This window comes from Peromyscus maniculatus, chromosome 19, assembly GCF_049852395.1.
Source record: "Peromyscus maniculatus bairdii isolate BWxNUB_F1_BW_parent chromosome 19, HU_Pman_BW_mat_3.1, whole genome shotgun sequence".
Classification (NCBI taxonomy): Eukaryota; Metazoa; Chordata; class Mammalia; order Rodentia; family Cricetidae; genus Peromyscus; species Peromyscus maniculatus.
The window spans coordinates 30986077-31004733 of record NC_134870.1 but is presented as its reverse complement, the minus strand read 5'-3'; the positions used below and the strand labels follow the sequence as shown (position 1 = coordinate 31004733).

The 18657-nt window shown below is 42.4% G+C and overlaps 1 protein-coding gene across 4 annotated transcripts in view; it reads right to left on the bottom strand.

The window, feature by feature from the left end:
* Arhgap26 (Rho GTPase activating protein 26) overlaps positions 1-18657 on the bottom strand; it is a 391848-nt gene that overhangs the window by 137624 nt on the left and 235567 nt on the right. For all 4 annotated transcript variants that reach the window (XM_042264260.2, XM_042264261.2, XM_042264262.2 and 1 more), the window contains exons 15-17: positions 6163-6250; positions 4384-4442; positions 2788-2893 (exon numbers count right to left, since the gene is read on the bottom strand). In XM_042264260.2, coding sequence (XP_042120194.2) covers positions 2788-2893; positions 4384-4442; positions 6163-6250 — 253 coding nt within the window. The remainder of the gene's footprint in view (positions 1-2787; positions 2894-4383; positions 4443-6162; positions 6251-18657) is intronic.

The following is an 18657-nucleotide window of genomic DNA, read 5'->3' as shown; positions in this document are numbered from 1 at the left end:
AGAGAGAGAGAGAGAGAGAGAGAGAGAGAGAGCGAGAGAGAGCGAGAGAGAGCGCTGAGGCTTAAAGAGGAAGAATTGCAGAGATCCAAAGCTAACTGGGCTTGATTTTCTTCATAATAAAAATGCTTTGTATTCTAAATACTTTAGAATAAATTCATGTGCTTAGAGCTCAATTTAATGCAAAATCTGGAGAAATCAAAACAAAATCTTTTTAAGACCAATATAATGATGATAATAATATCTTTTGTGTTTGAAGTGTTGATTTTCTTCATCTTACATGCTTCAAATTTCCAATCCACATTCCTCTCGAATACCATCTCCTTCTCCTTGAAAATGTTTCTATATGGCCCCTCCTGTAGGCCAGGGGCTCTCAAAGGTCTGTTTGTGTATGATGTATCTGGGAAAGAACCAGAAATGCAGCAGCTACCAGTAGAGGCACAGTTTGACCCAGAGATGCCAGTGTGAACCAGCACTCTGGGTGGTTCCAGCCACACTTGCAGGTAAGTGACTCCAGACTGCATACTAGATCCCGGCACAAATAGAAAACATCTAATTATCATAGGAGATTTAAGCTGGATCAACACAAACATGCACATGGTTGCCTGTAATTTTGATGTTCCCTTTGAGGTCTGGAACAAACCCAACTTCCCTGTGACTTGGATACATCTTAGGAATAATTTTGCTTTAGAGGTCAGGAGTTTTATCTTTTCCTTCCAAGCCCCACCCCAGCCCCCCAAATGTATTTTTGTCTTGAGTTTAAACATGCAGTTTATATAAATTTTATAGAAATACAAAACTTTATAAAATATAAAACAAACAAACCCCCACACTACATAATGTCTGACTGTGAACCAGAGGCTGGGATACCCAAGCAAACGCAGACGGTAGGCAAGAGGAGAAGCAAACACTGGGTTTTCCAGCCGTCGGCCCTGAAACCAAAACTTAGGAAGGAAGCTGACCATTAAGCAAGTGGCCAGGGGACAATAGCTCAGGCCAGTCCTCGGCTAAGTCTGAGCCAGAGAACCCTGGAATTAAACAAAGCTTATGCCCTGAGCTCAGTTTCCCTCACAGCTGGGCTCTAAAATAAGGACAGCGGTGTAAGCCAGAGCATTGTTCAAGTAGGAGCTGAGAACTCCTTAGCCCTAAAGAAACTGTGAGCAAGGCTCCTCCACCCATCTCTCTCAAGGACATCTTAGAGCTCAAGCTCTGTGGAGCAAGGGCACAGAGCACAGCGGAGAGCTGGAGTCTGTTTCAACTCAGCAGCTCTAACCCACAGTAAGGCAAAGGAGCTAGCTGACTGGTAGACGTCTTGGTGCTTAAAGGAATAAAGAAAAGGCATAAGGCCAAGACAACTGTCATCAAATAACACAAAAGGCTCCAGACATGCAGTGGAATAAACAACCCCAGAAAACAAACCAATAAAACATCAGTATACATTGGTTAAAAGGTAAGAAGTCAAGACCACTGGCACAACTTGTATATTCTATCTAGTTATCTTAAGTTGGAAAGAGGATGGGCTGTTTTTTTATTATTTTAATCATCTTCTTCTTCTTTAAAGAGTCTTAACAGTCCTCAGGGCAATTTACAAATGGGAAAAATTTCAATATGGGTTCTGATGGATCATCATTAACTCTTCACCCAACTAAGTTCCTTCCAATCACACTGCTTCTGGCTAATCTCCAACCTTCTCTCTTCCAGCTGCTCCCAGCCAGCTGCAGGTCCGCCTGAAGACTCAGGGGCCATCACCAACTCACAAGCACCATTCCTATACTCAGCTGAGTGTGCACCTGGAGCCTCCCATTTCAGTGTCTGTCTGAGGTATGTATGCAAAGTTCCGTTTGTAAGGATAGAAACTAGTTCTCTAGGTAGCAAATGCCTGACTTTGGGATGTCCATAAGAGCACCAAATTCATCTCAGAGCATCAGGAGCTGTTTTCTGAGGCTGTGCTCTCATTGCTTTAAGCAAATTTCATCAGGATTCTTTTGAAATTTGGGGGGTATTCTTTCTGCAAACTCACATGTTCTCAACTATGCTTCCTAATTATTTCTGGATGTGTAGCTCTGATACGGCATCAAAAAAAAAAAAAAAAAAAAAAGGAAGATCAATGATGAAAAACTCCTTGATTCTGCATATTTGTTTTTCACTAACACTCAGAACATCCTTGGTTCTTTACAATAGCCTTGTAAATCTTTATGGTAGACATATGCGTGCCCCTTCATGAAAGGTAACATCAAGTGCTTGAAGGGTGTACGAAAACCAACCATACCAATCTCCTATAGCTGAGTATCAACTTACCCCAAAGGGTTGTTTAAAGGTACGAGCAAAGCACTGGTGAAGGGTGGACTTGTAGCACATCAGTTTGGTGAGTTTAGGGCTTTATGGGTTGAGTAAACACCACACATTCACCCACCACCACTACTTGCTCCAAATCTCAATTCTGTAACCACACACCATACTGCTCTTCCTCGGTCATCAAACGAACACCTTGACCCTGAAAACTCCCACGAGGACCTGACATAATGGCTGATACACTCTGGATTGCCCTTGAGCACTGCAAGAGCAAACTGCCATTCAACCTCAGGTGACCTACACTGCGGCCCTCTGCAGGCTCCCTGGCAAAGGCCACCTGGCACTAAGTGTGTTCTCTGCCGTTACCACAGCACATGGTTCTTTCCTGAGCCTCCAGCCTACTTGACGCAACAGCAGGAGAGAGAGACACACTGACCTCACTGTAAAGGTCAGAACTCTCTGGGGTGAGGGAAAACGAGCAGTAGCAGGGGAACCTACTTTGCCAGGTGGTTCATGAGCAGCTGCAACATCTGCCGATTCTTCTCCGGGAGCCGATGAACTAGGCTGTGGATCTCAGAGACTCGAGTCTCTTGGTTTTCCAGCTCTGTGAAGGAAGGCGGTAATGTTTTATGGGAGTCACAGCTAAGTGACTGGACAAGACAAGACCCGGGGAAACTAAAGCCTCAGCCCTAACACAGGGAAGATGTTCTCGAGGATTTACAACCCTGTCCTGTGTGCGTGCTTAGGTCCAGCATGGCTGGCTCTGAAAGGCCTGTCAACGTGCTTTCTGTATCAGAGTTCATGCAAATAACGACTGTGATGAAATGGAGCCGGTCAACTGCACACCCAGGGAGCGAGCAAACACGAGGTCAGCTGGATCCCGAGAGGGTCAACTTCATTTCAAGGAAAGAAAGAACTTTATGCACTTGTGAAGTGGTAAACAGATCTTATGTGAACATTACAAAGGTCTCAAATTTCAAAATAACGCATCCGGACGCATCAAAGAAATCCACGCTGAGCTTACGTGCAACACACCGGCCTAGTGGGAAGAAAGCAGTGACAGATAAAATATCTAAATCTTTCTGTCACTCTATGACCTATAACATAGCCTGTCACCTTTGGATTAAACTTGGGAGAGTAGCTTTGTGTCTCTGGGAAATAGACTGCTAATACTCATCATACCTATTTATGGTAGTGATGTGAGGTTTAATTAGAAAGTGATTGCTATGGGTTTGGAATTTCTCCGGAGAAAGAATCCACATCAACACCATCTTCACTCCCCCATGCCTTTCCCCTCCTTATTGAAGAGGACAAGCTCAAGTATGTAAGGCTAGCGGAACATTAGGTACTACAAAATTAGGCCAGTAGGGTTACCAGGATAAACAAACCCTAAAGGCTAAAAGGAACCAGGGAGAGGTACAAGCTATGGGCATCATAATACCAAGAGCAGCCCTGCCAGGTTTAAATCTGATAGAGAACCTAGCTGCCCCGTTACTGCTGGTCTGCCCCACGTAGACAGATTCCAGGATACTTAGGGTAGCTTGAACCTAATCCCTATGTATTTTAATACCAGTAATATGAACTAGGGGCCTCAATGATAGAGCCAAAGAATGATCAGAAGCTGTAAATGGAAGACATGGTGGAAAAAAAGATTGTGAAGTTACATAAATGGCATCATACTCAGAGAAACACTTCCAATGCTCAACTGAGGAAATGGACAATGTCTGGTTCATTCTGCAGAATGCTACTTTAAGGACAGGGGGTGGGGTGGGGGGACAAACCCAAGAAGTTACAACTCCAATAATCAAAACTGCCTTTCTCTCTCTTCTCTCCTCCCTTCTATTCCCCTCCCTCCTGGCCAAGAAAAGTGCCTTGAGTTTTCCCTCTTCCACTGTGAAGTCAGAGTGGTAGTGAGGCCCCTAGTTCTTGATTCCATTTCGTTTCTTTCCGTTACAATTTCATAAGCTTGTATGCAGACATTTTGCATGTAGAATGTGGCAGGCTAGACAGTATTTATTTTGGGATTCTGAATGTTCCTCGAAATAGAAAAATCTATTCTTTTTCTCCTTGAAACTTCAACCAAAAGATGCTTACTTGCCGCTTTGATGAAACTTCTTTGAAACTGGTACATCATGAGTGGTCCTGGAAGCATTCTAGAATAAAAATATATAGACAGAGGCAAGTCAGTTCCACAGTAAAATGATCACTCTTGCTGAGCAGCACACTGAGTGCTGCCAAACAGCACAGCACAGCTCTAACACACAGAGCACAGAGCAACAACAGCCCTTGGTGTAGGAGTACTGACTGAAAGTGTGTGACATTTCACCTGAAGTTCTCAGTTTCACATTTTCTTCATCTCTTCCCCACCACCAGCATCTCGTTATGTCACTGAGGATGTCTACTTCCCAGATGCTGGGGTTACAGATGTTTGTGCCAGTCTGTCCCTCTCTCTCTACTTCCCAGATGCTGGGGTTACAGATGTTTGTGCCAGTCTCTTCCTCTTTCCTTTTGAAAAGGATAGCTACAACTATGCATCAGTCACAGAGCAGCAAGGGCTGATGCAGGAGGTCAGCACAGACCCAAAGACCTCCTTTCAGTCATCCATGAACAAAAGTGCATTAGGACATGTCTGAGAAACAAGCAACCAGCTTCTTATCTGCATCAGCTAGCCTTAGACTCTCATTTATCCAGAAGCTTGTTGTTGAAATCAGTGCTTCTAGAAACAGCAAAAAAATTTGTGTAGGTGTTTTGCATCTAAGAGGAATATTACTTCCAAGTACCAAAGGGATACAGGACATTGTATCAACTGTGGGTGAACATGATGAACTACAAATGAGCTTTTTCTGATAATTCAGAAAATAATGAAACATTCTTCATCATGTGTTGCTCAGATTTCATTCTTCAGCCTAGCTTCCCCAACTCAACTCTTAGTCACCCCTTGCCCTGCAGCTCACTCTCTCAATGCCCCAAATAAAGGCTGCATTACCAACTCCTTTTCTGTAACTTTCTTCGCTTGTCTAGCCACATAGATTTTTGTAAAGCCTGTACAGAGGCTTACTCAACCCATAATTCCAATCCTTCTCCTTAAGGCTATAACCCATCTTCCTGTACAACTACAACAAAGAATTGCAGTGTCCCTACTGAGTGCAAGTTTCAGGGCTTGCTCGCTCTCGCTCTCTCTCTCTCTCTCTCTCTCTCTCTCTCTCTCTGTGTGTGTGTGTGTGAGAGAGAGAGGGAGAGAGAGAGAGAGACAGACAGACAGACAGACAGACAGACAGACAGAGATGCAAGCAGTGAGCCAATAGTCTAAATGAAGGATGGGGGGGCAATGATATTGTATATAATGGTATATAGTAATATTTCTTTTCTTCCTCCCTCCACTCCCCATTTCTCCAGTTAATCACACTAGCAGAGACCAAATGACAGTCTCCAAATGGCAATTTTCCCACATCTACCTTCTCATTTTTAAGGACCAATGCAAGCAATATATTCTGTGTGAAACACAAAGCAATCACAATAAGCTGCATATGTAATCAAGTCTGTTCAAAGGAGTAACATATGAATTCTTGTTTTCTTAGCAGATAACACAGGGAAGGCCACAATTTAGGGCATGTCTAGGGCTAATCATCTTAATACATCTCATTAAGAGTAGGGCTTTCTAAATCACTCACGGCACCATTGCACACTGACAGCCCATCAACCCAGGGCAATTTATAATCGGCCTGACTGGCTGAACTTAATGCTCCCACACAGAAGCTGTTTCCACATCTCAAACACCCACCCAGCAGCTCTCTGGAGGCTGCAAATAAAACTGCTTTCTTCCTGACAGCATGCTAACTAAGTGGCTTGCTGCTCACAAGTGGAAATCCCCACCTCAGGTAGGTCTTTAGAGCACTAGTGACGGTCTTTATCTCCCATTCCGCACAGATATCGGTTTCTGTCTCAGAAGCTGCTTTGGGATCTAGAATGAAAAAAAAGATAATGAACAAAACAAAGCATAAAAGATACTAACAGCAAAGGTTCATACATGAAACAAAAAAGCACTCAACCTCATCACTAACTAGAAAAATGAAAATTAAAGTTAAAAAGAGACATTTATTTTGCTTATTCCATCAGAGAAATATTTAAAAATCTAAATATTGATTGTTAGAAGAATATGGTGAAGGTACTCGGGGCAAAAATTGCTGGAGGCAGCTGCTATCAATGCAACAGATTGAAAAGGATTTTGACAATATATGTATCATTGAGTCCAGAAAGCTCAGATCCTCTAAACTAGTAATTCCATTTCTCCCCATTTCACCTCAGGGAATAAGACAAAGTATGAACCAAGCTACCGACCAGACATATTCATTGAATCTTCTTCTTTAAAACAGTGAGAAAATAAAAGAAGGGGACAGTCTAATGGTCTAATCAGAGAAGACTGGTTAAGTGAATTACGGTATACCTCCCGATGGAATATTATGTTTACATGATACCTATGACTTATGACATGGAAAGTGCTTGTATTATGTAATGGCAAGTAAAAAAAAATCAGGATTCAAATATTTTAGAGAAACAAAAAGAGACTGAAAGCAAACACTTTCAAACTATAGTAATGATTGTGTTCAAGTGGCAAGAATTGTGGCTTTTATATTTTCCAAGTTGTATATGGTTTGATTCCATTACTTTTATAGTATTTTTTTCAATTAACTTGAGCCTAGCTTAAGTACAGTGAGTACCACCATGACTGTGCTGGCTCCTGATAACTTCCCTTTCAGCCTCTTCTTGCATGCAGCTTTAAGCCAATGTATTTTAAGTAAACACATACTCAGGAGAAAATTCATGTAGCTATCCTGAGTAGCACACAGACAGGGGAGAACAACAGGCAGAGGCAGGAGGACGAACAGCTTCATGGGTCAATGGGTACCACTGTCACTGGCAAGATGGGCCAGGACACATACAAAAGGAACAGGGAGGCAGGAGAGCCTTTAGGTGTGTGGAGGGAAAGCCCACCCTTCCTCAAGACCAAGAAATGTCCCGCAGGCCCAGCTCACATTCTCTTTCCTTTCTGCAGAGTGCCTCAGTTTCCCCTGGGACTTTCTCTTAGATTACTCCTAGGGTTGGGAAGTGAAGTCGGGATAGACAGCTCGAAGGTACAACCCAGGGTACTGAGAAGCGATTCAGGGATGGTGCAGGGCCTGCTCCACCCCAGTCACCACAAAGTCCATGACTTTTCTAGGAGACAAGCTACTGTGTTGATGTGCCTGCTGGTGAAAGGCTATGCAAATGCCAAGTGCTACCACGTGGAGTCTCAGAGGAAGCTTCAAGACAAAGCCAGCAAAGAGAGGCTGTGGGGTGTGGAAGACAGGTTCAGCACTTGAAACTAGGCATACCTTTTTAGTCAAACATGCCTGTCCCCCACCTCTTGTCCCTTGGAAAAGTCCTAAAGTTCACAGTGGCTGTGCTGGATCAGATCTGGGGCCATTTCTGAGCCAATCACAAAGACACCAGAGAAGTAGTGCGTCTTTAATTGGTTGTCCTGAGTTCGTATGCCCCCACCTTTTGAAAGAGTAAGAAAAGACGCACAGTGGTTTAGATCTGGTTTTCCAGTTTGATATTTAAATGGCATGCCAGGTAAATAGAGACTGAAACCGGACTACCTCTTTCTCAATAGTTCCCAAGACTGAACAGCAAGCAAGAGTTTCTGCCTACGGGGCTAAGTGCATTTCCACTGAGAAAGGAGATGAGTCACCAGACACACTTTTCTGTTTGATGAGAAAGAACCCACATTTATCCTAGTGGGATGAGGTCAAATACTCATAAATGGCTTACAAGTTTAACCTGTAATTCCCAAGAAAGAGAGAGAGCACAATTCCAGCTGTTCCCTACCGTGCAGGGTGCTCCTCTGACATATATTATTTACTGATGAAGCAGAGAAGGGCTTTAGCTTATAAACTCTGCCTCTCCTAAAAGCAGGAGGCTTGTGCGATGTTCACACATGACCACAGGCAATATGACTTTCTTTAAGCTTGAAACAAACAAGGAAGGAACTCTTTCATAGAATGACAAATCCCACACAGTTCTACTATAGCAACTGTCCTTAAAGCTCTGAAAATGTACTTTTCCAACTGTCCTGATCTCTGAGACTTTAATTCTTTTCCGTCTCTGTCATGCGAAGATTCCTGTTTTCCTCCTGCAGACAGACAGACACCAGACTGCAGAAGCCTATGCATCCAGGCACTGTGCTTGGCATGGTCTTCCTCCCCTCTGGTCCCAAAGCACATGAGCACTGTGACACTTCATGGTTTTTGGATTCAAGACAGATGTTACTGTACATTTTTCTGAGGAACAATCCAAGTTCTACCCCAGAAAAGGGGACATGAAACGGTATCAGCAGCAGTTGGCAGGTCCCAGAGTCGTGAACTGTTCCATGAACCACATTTAGCAAACTAATCATTAGCTTCCACTTTTCCGGGCTCTGTAACCATAGGAGTATTGCATAACATTACAGGGAGGAGAGTCAAATTACAGTCCGGCTGAAAGGTTTTTTTTATAGCACTGATGAGGCAAGGCTCATAAGATGAATGTGTCCATTTTAATTCATTTAATATCCAAACTAAATTGAATACAACCACCCAAGTTACCCCCACTGCCAGAAAGAGTGGCCTGTTTCTATACTTCCTTCCTGAGGCTCCCTTTGCTTAATGGACGCTTCCTGGTGGCATCTGAACATCTCTGAGGCATCGTTTTCAAAATCTGTAGACCTCTGAGCATTTCTCCCCAGCCTGCTCCTCAACCACTACAGAGCTTAGTGTGATGAACACACTGAGAGAGCAGCACAGTGCTGAAGAGGGCATGTGACTGATGAGCAGGGACGAGGTCTGCTCTTCCACCTACTACCATATGAGCCCAGAAAATCTGGGGACACAGAGTGAAGCTGTGCTTCTAACTGGAAGCTGCCTTAGGTCACACCAAACCAGTTTCTGAAAACCACTTGGTACCCCAACAGTGAAAGGAACTCAATGAAGATTTGGGAGATGAATTAATGCTTAAGGTGCTTGATATGCAAGCATAAAGACTTGAGTTCATATCTCTGGTACCTATATAAAAATGTAGGCATGAAGGTATGAGCCTGTAATCTGATGGGGAAGCAGAGAGAGGAGGATCCTTGGAATCCACTGACCGGGTAGTCTAGTGGAACCAGTGAGCTGTAGGCTCAGAAGAGAGACCCTGTCTCAAAAACAAGGTGTAAAGTGATAGACGGAGAAACCCAACACCAACTTCTCACCTATAAACACACATGCAACATGTCAGATACATGTAGCACACACAGAGGCACCCTCAACAATAAAAGAGAAAAAATGAAAACATACATACACTAAACAGTAAATCTTTCCTATGGTACAGGCAACCACTGTATCACATTTCTACTAGTACATGCATATATAAATATATAGATGGGCCTATGTTTCTTTTCAGGAAGCAAATGGTCTGGTTTGCACAAGGAAAGCCCTGGGTTTGATCCCCAGCTCCACAAAACAGATATGGGAGCACATGACACATGTCATTTTTATAGTGATAATTTCATTTGACAACTTCCTGCAAAACTGTCCCATATCCACACATGAATATATGAACTTCTGAGTACTTCACTTTACATATACACCATTCTTGACTTATTGTCCTCTTTTAAAGCAAATTGTGGTTGTACCCTTGTCACTATGATAAACATGGACATAAACTACTGTTTCTTTCAGATCTTTCCCTGCAGAAACAATTCCTGAAAGTGGACTTTCTGGATCAAAAACATGTGCCTTTTAAGTTCTTGAACATACTACTCAAGCTGCCATCAGAGGTTTATGCTTGAGTGACGACTTCTCACATCCTCATAACAACAGGCAAATGGGCTTCGGTCTTTATCAAAGAGATTTTTGTTTTGTTTTGTTTTTCTTTTTCTAGGTTATCTCATTGTTTTAATTTGCATTTTTTGACAAGAAGGACAAGAGCAAATGCAGAACACTCTTCTCTCTCTCTCTCTCTCTCTCTCTCTCTCTCTCTCTCTCTCTCTGTGTGTGTGTGTGTGTGTGTGTGTGTCTAAAGTGAACATTACTGAGATATACTTACCTGTTATAACTGTACAGTTCCATACTTTCTGAAACTCATATATAGTCAAGGAGCTACCATAACCTAGGTACTCCATCACCCCACAAGTCCTGATGCTTCGTGATATTCACTCTTCTTCCACCACTTTTACCCCGGCAATACTTGCACATAGTATAATACTTCTGAAATCCAGCCACGCTGTTACATGTACAGTAGTTTAATCCTTTTATTAACAAGTCCTAGTCAGTGTTCTGGGTATGCCATAATTTGTTTATCTCTTCCCTAGATGATGGACATCTGGGTGCTTTCCAGTTGCGGCTGCTATGAATAAAGCTACTACAAACATTTGCACAGAGGCTTTATATGGACTACATTTTCATCGCTTAAGTAAATGCTGTATCATCAAGCAGGACTATATAAAAATCTTCAAGAATAGAACAAATGATACAAATGTTTTCCTTTAGATGAAATGCTCAAATTGCTTTCCAAAATGTTAGGGCCATTTGCATTCCCACCCACAGAATGGGAGAGCTCTGGTTGCTGCATTTCCTTTCAACTCAGAACTCAGTCAGTCACTTGAATTTTAGATGTCCTAGTAGTACATCACTTTTCAAGTTATAGCACTACTGACTGATGGTGTCAGATGTCTCTTCATGCACATGATAATGTGGTTCACCTTTACATATGGCATTTGCTCTTCGCATACTTTCTTTACTCAACTGATCTTTTCAATATTTTTTTCTATTTTTAATAAGTGGGTGATTGTCTTAAAAATCAAGAGCTTTTAAAATATATTCTAGAGATAAATCACTGACTAGATCCACATTTTTATAAACACTTTCTTCTGATCTATAACTTTTTTTTCCACATTTTTTTTTTCTTTTTACAGTACCATGGATTGAATTTCAGCCATCATGCATGTCAGGCAAGTATATACCACTGAGTCACATCTCCAGTCTTTCTTGTATTTGTTTTTAATCTTGAAACAGGGTCATACTAAGATGCCCAACCCAGGCTTGAACTTACTCTGCAGTCCAGACTGGCCTTGAACTTGTCATCTTGCTATTTCAGCCTTCCAAATAGCTGAGGACATGGGCTGCCTCAGTAGTCTACCATGAATAATATCTCTCTTAGAGGGAAAGTTTTGTATTTAAATGAAGTTTGACTTAACATATTTTCCTTTAATGGTTCTTTCCTGTGTTCTAGTTAAGGAAGCTCTTTAAAAATAAGGTCACAGAGATATTTTTTTCTGTGTTTTTTGTTAGGTTTACAGTGTTAGCTCTTAGGATACATTTTTAGATACTTTTCATCTGTGGTATCAGAAGAGAGATCATTTCATCTTCCCTCATATGGATGTCAAATTGTACAACAGTACTTGTTTAAAAGACTCTTTTCTCCAGCTAATTATCCTGACACCTTGATCCAGGATCCAAGTATGTGCTGGTCCTGTTTCTGGGCTTATTTGTTTGCTGGATTAATTTACATATTTGCCTTCAAAAATACCACCCAGTCTCACTCTAAAAGTGAGCTGTGTTTTGTTGTCTATAAACTCTTTTACTAAACTGTTCATGAACCTTTCGTGGTTTCTATCTCTATAACGTATGAGTAGAAAATGCAGCCTCTACCCTCTGTGTATATCAGACTTCACTCAGCCCATGTGCCATCCCCCAAGGCTAGATTTAATATCTGGCAATTTGAGAAGCAAAGTTGGTTATTTTGTTTTCTGACAACAAAAGTCACAAAACTTAAAAAACCTTAGCTACTTCCTCTATGCCTTGTCTAAGGACCTCAAACACCCCCCAGCTGCTTGTGTTTTGAGACCCAAGAGCACTTACTGTCTGGGTTCTGTCTTAGAGCTTGCAATATCCTAAGAGGCAAGGATGGTGACAGGTGCAAGAGCGGAGGGGAAATGAGCCTCCATCTGTGATCTCCTCTCTGGGAACTCAGGATCATGGCACACAACCCCCTGCCTGGCTCCCAGAGCCATCTTGACCCAAGGAGCCTGCCATCATCTGTCTGCTCCCTTCACCGGGGGGAGGCTGAAGTTGGTTTTCTCTCTATTCCCCTACTTCATCTTGGGTACAGTCTTCAGTCTGAGTTGTCTCCACTCATTATGATGTAGCTTCGGGTCTCAGAAACTATCATGAAGAATTACCTGGTCCTTATGGAACTCTTCGGAAAGAAGTCCTCAGTTGCTGTTTATTCATGACAATGTGTGGAAATGTGTGGGGAATGAGGACACAGAAGGAAGGAATGCAGACCTTCAAGGTTCCAGAGGGATAGAGAAGATGAGTCCATGGCTGGAGACAGGCAGAGGATAACACTGCCTCTAATCTGGTGATTTGAAGCACTGCTGTTTAATACCTCCCTTGGGCTCCCTGGAATTCTAACCCAGAGGGAAGTTACAGCATAGGAGGAGAAAAACAGCAACGCTGAACTAGCCTGTCTTTGTCATCGTAACGAAACATTAGAAAGACACACAGACTAAAGGAACGTGAAGCTTGACTAGCACAGCAAAGCAACCTTTTAGTTAACGGTCTCCTGTTACCAGAGGCAGGGCTCACGGGAAGGCCCAGAGAAAGCCTTTGAGAGCACCACCTGCTAGGCGATGGCCTTCAGCATAGCACATCATCCCGGGGAAGTCAGGCCACACTCCTTTTCCACACGGCTGCTTTCCGCAGGCCTACAACAGCCCTGAGAACAGACCCTAGACAGTGAGGTAAGGCTGGGCAGTAATGGCAGAAGGACACTTTTATAACATGAGGATGAATTCAGAAGCGAAAGTCAGCAAGATGTGGGGGTGACACCTGTAATCCCAACTCCAGAGGTGGAGGCCAAGGGAGCAGGCATTCACGTTCACCTTCAGCTTGACAAAATATATATGCATATTGTGTGTGTGTGTGTGTGTGTGTGTGTGTGTGTGTGTGTGTAGTGAGTCTGAAATCAACCTCGCTACATGAGAGACCCAATAACAAAACAAAAACAAGCACACAAATGAGGTAGGAAGTAGTCCTCAAAGAACCATCAAAGCAATGAGAAGAACCACAGGCTTTGAGTGAACAGTTATATATACCAGTTCTTCCAAGATCTTATGCAGAGTGGGACCAGAAGGAATTATTCAGGACGATAGAGCCACATAAAACAGAATACTTATGATTGACTGCCAATGGGATCTTGTACAACAGCCTTTCAAGGCCATAAAATAAGGGGGCTCTGAAATAGATTTAGGAAAGTAGTCACAACAGACCAAGGAGAATCTGTTCGGGGGAAGTCAGCAGCAAAGAGCTTTCAGCTTCCTGGAAAGGCCACGGCACTGTTTGGTGGTATAGAATACAGAGAGCAAAGCATCTGGAAGCATCTACTACTCCATAATGTAAATGAAATTCATAAAAAAGTGGACACAATAAAATGAGCTACCAAAGTGAGAAACAAAATGAAATGTAAAGGTGATGACTGAAGGAGCAAAATACAGAGCAAAGTGTGCCAGTAAAGACACTGGAAATTCAATCACAAAGTACTGTTGCTAACAACAAGAACACACAGTAATTAGCAGATTTAAATGAGTGATATGGATTTGGGGGGGGGCAAGCCTGAGAACATTCTGAGGACACCAAGAATAAGGGAAACAAGGAAGCTCACAGGGGACCATGCATTCCCGAGACTCAGGTTTCCAGAGCAACAAACCGAAAAGCAATCTGTTCTTTAGAAAAACCACCTCTAAAAGCTCCCTATGGACCCAGTAAGGAGCAGAGGTGATCACATGTGATACTGGCAGTAGTTGGTTGAGCGGGGAAAGAGTTCTCGTTATGTAGTTACCAGTCAACAGCATGCACAGTTGAGGAAGAGGAGAACTTACACTTTGTATGAGTATAATCCAGAGGAATTTAAAAAAAATTTACTTTCATTCATTAATTCATTTATTTCTTTTGGAAGATAGATAGGTGTGTGTGTGTGTGTGTGTGTGTGTGTGTGTGTGTGTGTGTGTGCACGAGTGCATGCAAGAGTGCTGTTGAAGATGTGTAGAGTTCAGAGGACAACTTGTGGGAATTGATTCTTTCCACCATATGTATTTTGGGGCTCAATCTGAGGGCATCAGATTTAGAAGCAGGTACCTTTAATTGCTGAGCTGTAGCCCCAAATGAATTTTAAGAAAGACAAGTCTATTCATTTTTTACAATCCTGGAAAGAGAAGAATCTGTTGAAATATAATTCTCATCAAGGATAAGGAATGAGAGATTGGCTTCATAAAAATTTAAGATGTAGGACAAAACGAAATAGAAAAACAAAAAACTTAGGACATAAAAATTTGGCGAAAAGTGCTGCTATTACAGCTTCCAAAACTAAAACCTACATCAAAAAATTAAAACAGAAATTAGGAAAATAATGCTAAGACTAAAAGCAAGTAACTAATCCTGTCAGCACCTATAAACATGTTCAAAATATCCAACTTAATCCAACACTAAAGAATGTAAACATAAATATGATGGAAACACATCTTTTACATGCATTATTGATATGAAAACAAGTGCTACAGAGAGAGCATGGCTGTTGTGGGAGACAGGTCTCACTCCTTATGCATGGCTGACAGTGAGCTGCTGACAGTGAGCGGCTAACAGCAGATAAAAGGCTGAAGCCATATACACAGCTTGACCCAGCAGCTTCATATCGTATACTACAGTGTAAGGAAACAGGACCTGTGAGCCTTTCTTAGCATGTGCAGGCTCTCGACTCAGCAACACCCCTGCATCTTTCCATTTCATCATCCCATTTCTATATAGACTAGGCTGCGATATGGAGCAGGAGACAGAAGAACATGCCATCGAAATCATTTGTCTACTGTGAAAAGGATGCACAGCTTGTCTACTTTCCAGATTGCATGCTCTTCACCTCTGCTACCTTGCCTCACAGGACACCCTGAGTGCTCCCCAGAATGACAAGGAACTAACTGCATAAGTGCAGGAGGTTGGTTCAGAGGCTCTGGTGCATCTACAAGAGGTGCATCTGCAAGCAATGCCACAGGAGGACATAACATGGCAGACAAAAAAAATAGACACTATAGTGTTGTGTGACCAGTCTGTTAAAAACCCTAGAACAGTGGTTCTCAAACTGTGGATCGATCGTGACCCCTTGCATGTTGGGGAGTGTCAACAGACCCTTTCACAGGGGTCAGGAAACACAGATGTTCACATTATGATTCATGACAATGCCAAATTTCAGTTATGAAGCAATGAAAATAATGTTATGATTGGGGTTCACCATAACATGAAGAACTGTATTAAAGGGTCACAGCATCAGGAGGGTTGAGAACTACCGTCATAGAACACGCACTGTGTGTCCAGTGTTGTAACCATACTAACACAGGATGCTATACTTAAACGCTCTTACTACACACTAGTGTATCTGGTTCAAAGGAAGCTATAATTAAAAGGTCTTTTATACAATTAAACAGTCAATCAAGGTTGTCTGTGGTCTGAAGAACTCTTATTTTATTCCTTATGCTTTTTGCATTTTTCTGAATTCTCACCAATGACTACTCATAATTTTTAATCAGAGAAAAGAATTAGTTAAAATATACAGAACTGGGTGGGGGTCAGCAAGATGGCTCTGTGTACTGTACTTGCATCCAGGTCTGACAACCTGAGTTTCCACCTAGCACATAGTGGAAGAAGAAAACTGAATCCCTCAAGTTGTTCCCTTGCCTCCTTCACCACCGCACACCCCCCACATACACACAATGTAGCTTAATTTTAAAAATATACAGAAATGGAAAGGAAGAGAAACAGACATGTAATGCAAGAATGTAGCTGGTGTGTAAATGTGTGTGTGTGTGTTGTGTGTGTGTGTGTGTGTGTGTGTGTATCTAAGAAAATTTGTAAATATCTATCCTCTCTTATTAGTATGGGGGTGGGGACAGTACATATATTCTGTTTCAGGAAATCTAAGAATCTTCCTGAGTCTTTTTCACTGCCCAAGACTACAGACCTCTGTCACTAGGAGGAAGTAACGCGGGTGGTTCTTGGCAGGGCACCAGCATGAAGTGCAGTGGACACTGCCGGGGCTATGAGGAATTCTAACAAGCTTTCTTAAGGAACCCTAATCAGTAAATCAAAGACATTCTCAACACATTGACTTTCATGTCTCCCCTACCCCCAACTCACAGTCATCCAGCGAATTAAGACTACAAAAAATGAACTAGTGATCAAAGTTAGTGTCTGGTTTTAATCCTAAGCCGTATTTATAATAACAAAAACACACAAATCCACTTAGGAGAGCCTTGGAACAAGTAGAAGCAATCTTATATTGTATCTGCATGTAGCCAGGTATGAAAAAGGTGAGAACAGAAGAGTGTGTGTATGTGGCTCATACTGAGCCCTGAAGGGTTTGTGGCCTCAAGCAGAATTTATTCTAGATCATTGGTGAACCCAGACCAGGAGCGGTAGTCAGAATTGATGAAGAGACTATAATAGGAAGAGAAAAGGGAGGCAGACCGGACCTAGTGCACTGGCCTGACAATCTCAAGAGTACAAGATTCTGTTGACTGATAGACACACCAGTTCCATTCCCGGCATTAGGTTACGTGTTACATCTGGTCGGCTCTACCATGGTAGGATCGTTCAGATTCCAGTCTATCTGGAATGCTCTCCTGGCAGAGGCAGCTGGCCTTGTGACTGTCAGTTGTTAGTTATTACTCTTTGATGACATTCTTTAGATGGTCATGATGACTTTCCTCTATACCTAGACCAACTAAGGAAGACAACAGGACTAATACCTTGTTAGAGGTCTGCTGAGAGCAGTGATTAGAGCCACTGCCTTCTAGAACATCTCTTTTGCCCAAGCAGTCTTCTAAGGCACTGCATTTCTTTTCAATAGTATCACTTCACATTATCATCTTTGAATTCTATCTGAAGCCTCATCTTGTTGGTCTCTTTAGATACAACATTGGATCCTGAGCCCCAGCTCTTGGTCTAGCCCTAGATAAGGTATTCTCTGCCTTACCAATTGACATCTTCCAGGGCCCTTCCATGATTGCATACATGCTCCACATTCTGTCATGCTGTCCATCTAATGCTAAAATCGAATCTTGCTACTGCTGTGTCTGGTGCACTTCATTAGTTGAGTAACAATCATTACTTCAGGAAAGCACCCCTCCATTTACTCATCAGTGATCCTACTCGGTCCATGGGTTGCCATCGACTAACCTCACCTCTACCCTCAGGCCCAGACATAGGCACAGGCTCCAGACCATCTATGTCCATCTGTTGAGGATAATTTGATTGGCTCCAAAATAAAAAGTTTATCGTGTGAGTGGCCCACACTAGCCAATTAAAGTCCTCCCTGTGGCCTTCTGCCAAAACTGTCACCCGAAAGACACTCTTCTAAATGATGCAAGCTCCAAGGACTGCAATGCTTGGGTCTATCTGGGACACTCCCAGAGAAAGCAGAGCCAAAGCCAAGGCCAGCAGAGGACAAAGATAATGAGAAACCAGAAGAAAGGAGGGAAAGGGCTCAGAGTAAGGATGGCCCAAAGTTGTTCCAGCTCCATAAGCAAATGCCTCTGTTCTGGGAACTATTCTAAATCAATGCCTGACTCTTGCCAGGATGCGAGCACCACTTAGAACTTTTAATAGAGCATTATTTCATCTGAGAGATTAAAAAAAAGTTCCTAAACTCCTCAGTATAGTACTTAGGTTGTCAGCAAAAAAGACCACCTTCGCTGTTCAGCACTAACTGCCCTCTTTCAGCCTCAACCAGCTCTCTCGGATATTAAAGGATAATCCCACAGCATCAATAGACTCTGGCCATCCTGTTGCTCATATTTGCTCAATCTGAATTCTTCTTTTCTTTCCTTCTCTATCCCATCTCCAGATTCAGGTCACATTAGGAACTAACACCACATGTTTACATAAAAGCTTTCAGGTGCATGCATCTCTCACCCTACCAGGACTCTGTAGAAAGGTAGGAGTTCTTTCTAAAACTTAATATCACTATTACCAAGCAATCAATTACAAATCCTAAACAGAAGTGAGAGACTGAAGGTTAACACCTGTAAAAATCTTAGTTCTTCCTTTTATTAGGATTTCTCAAAATTAAGTCATATCAACATTTGACACAACAATATCACTCTTGGGCACTTGTCCTATGAGAACAAACATATGCTCACACAAAAACCTCTATTCAAGGATCTATAGCAGCTTTATTCATTAGAGCCTAAAAATGGAAAAAACCCAGAAGTCCTGAAGCCAGTGAATGGCTAAACTGTTGTATGTCCGTAAAGTGGAACACTAC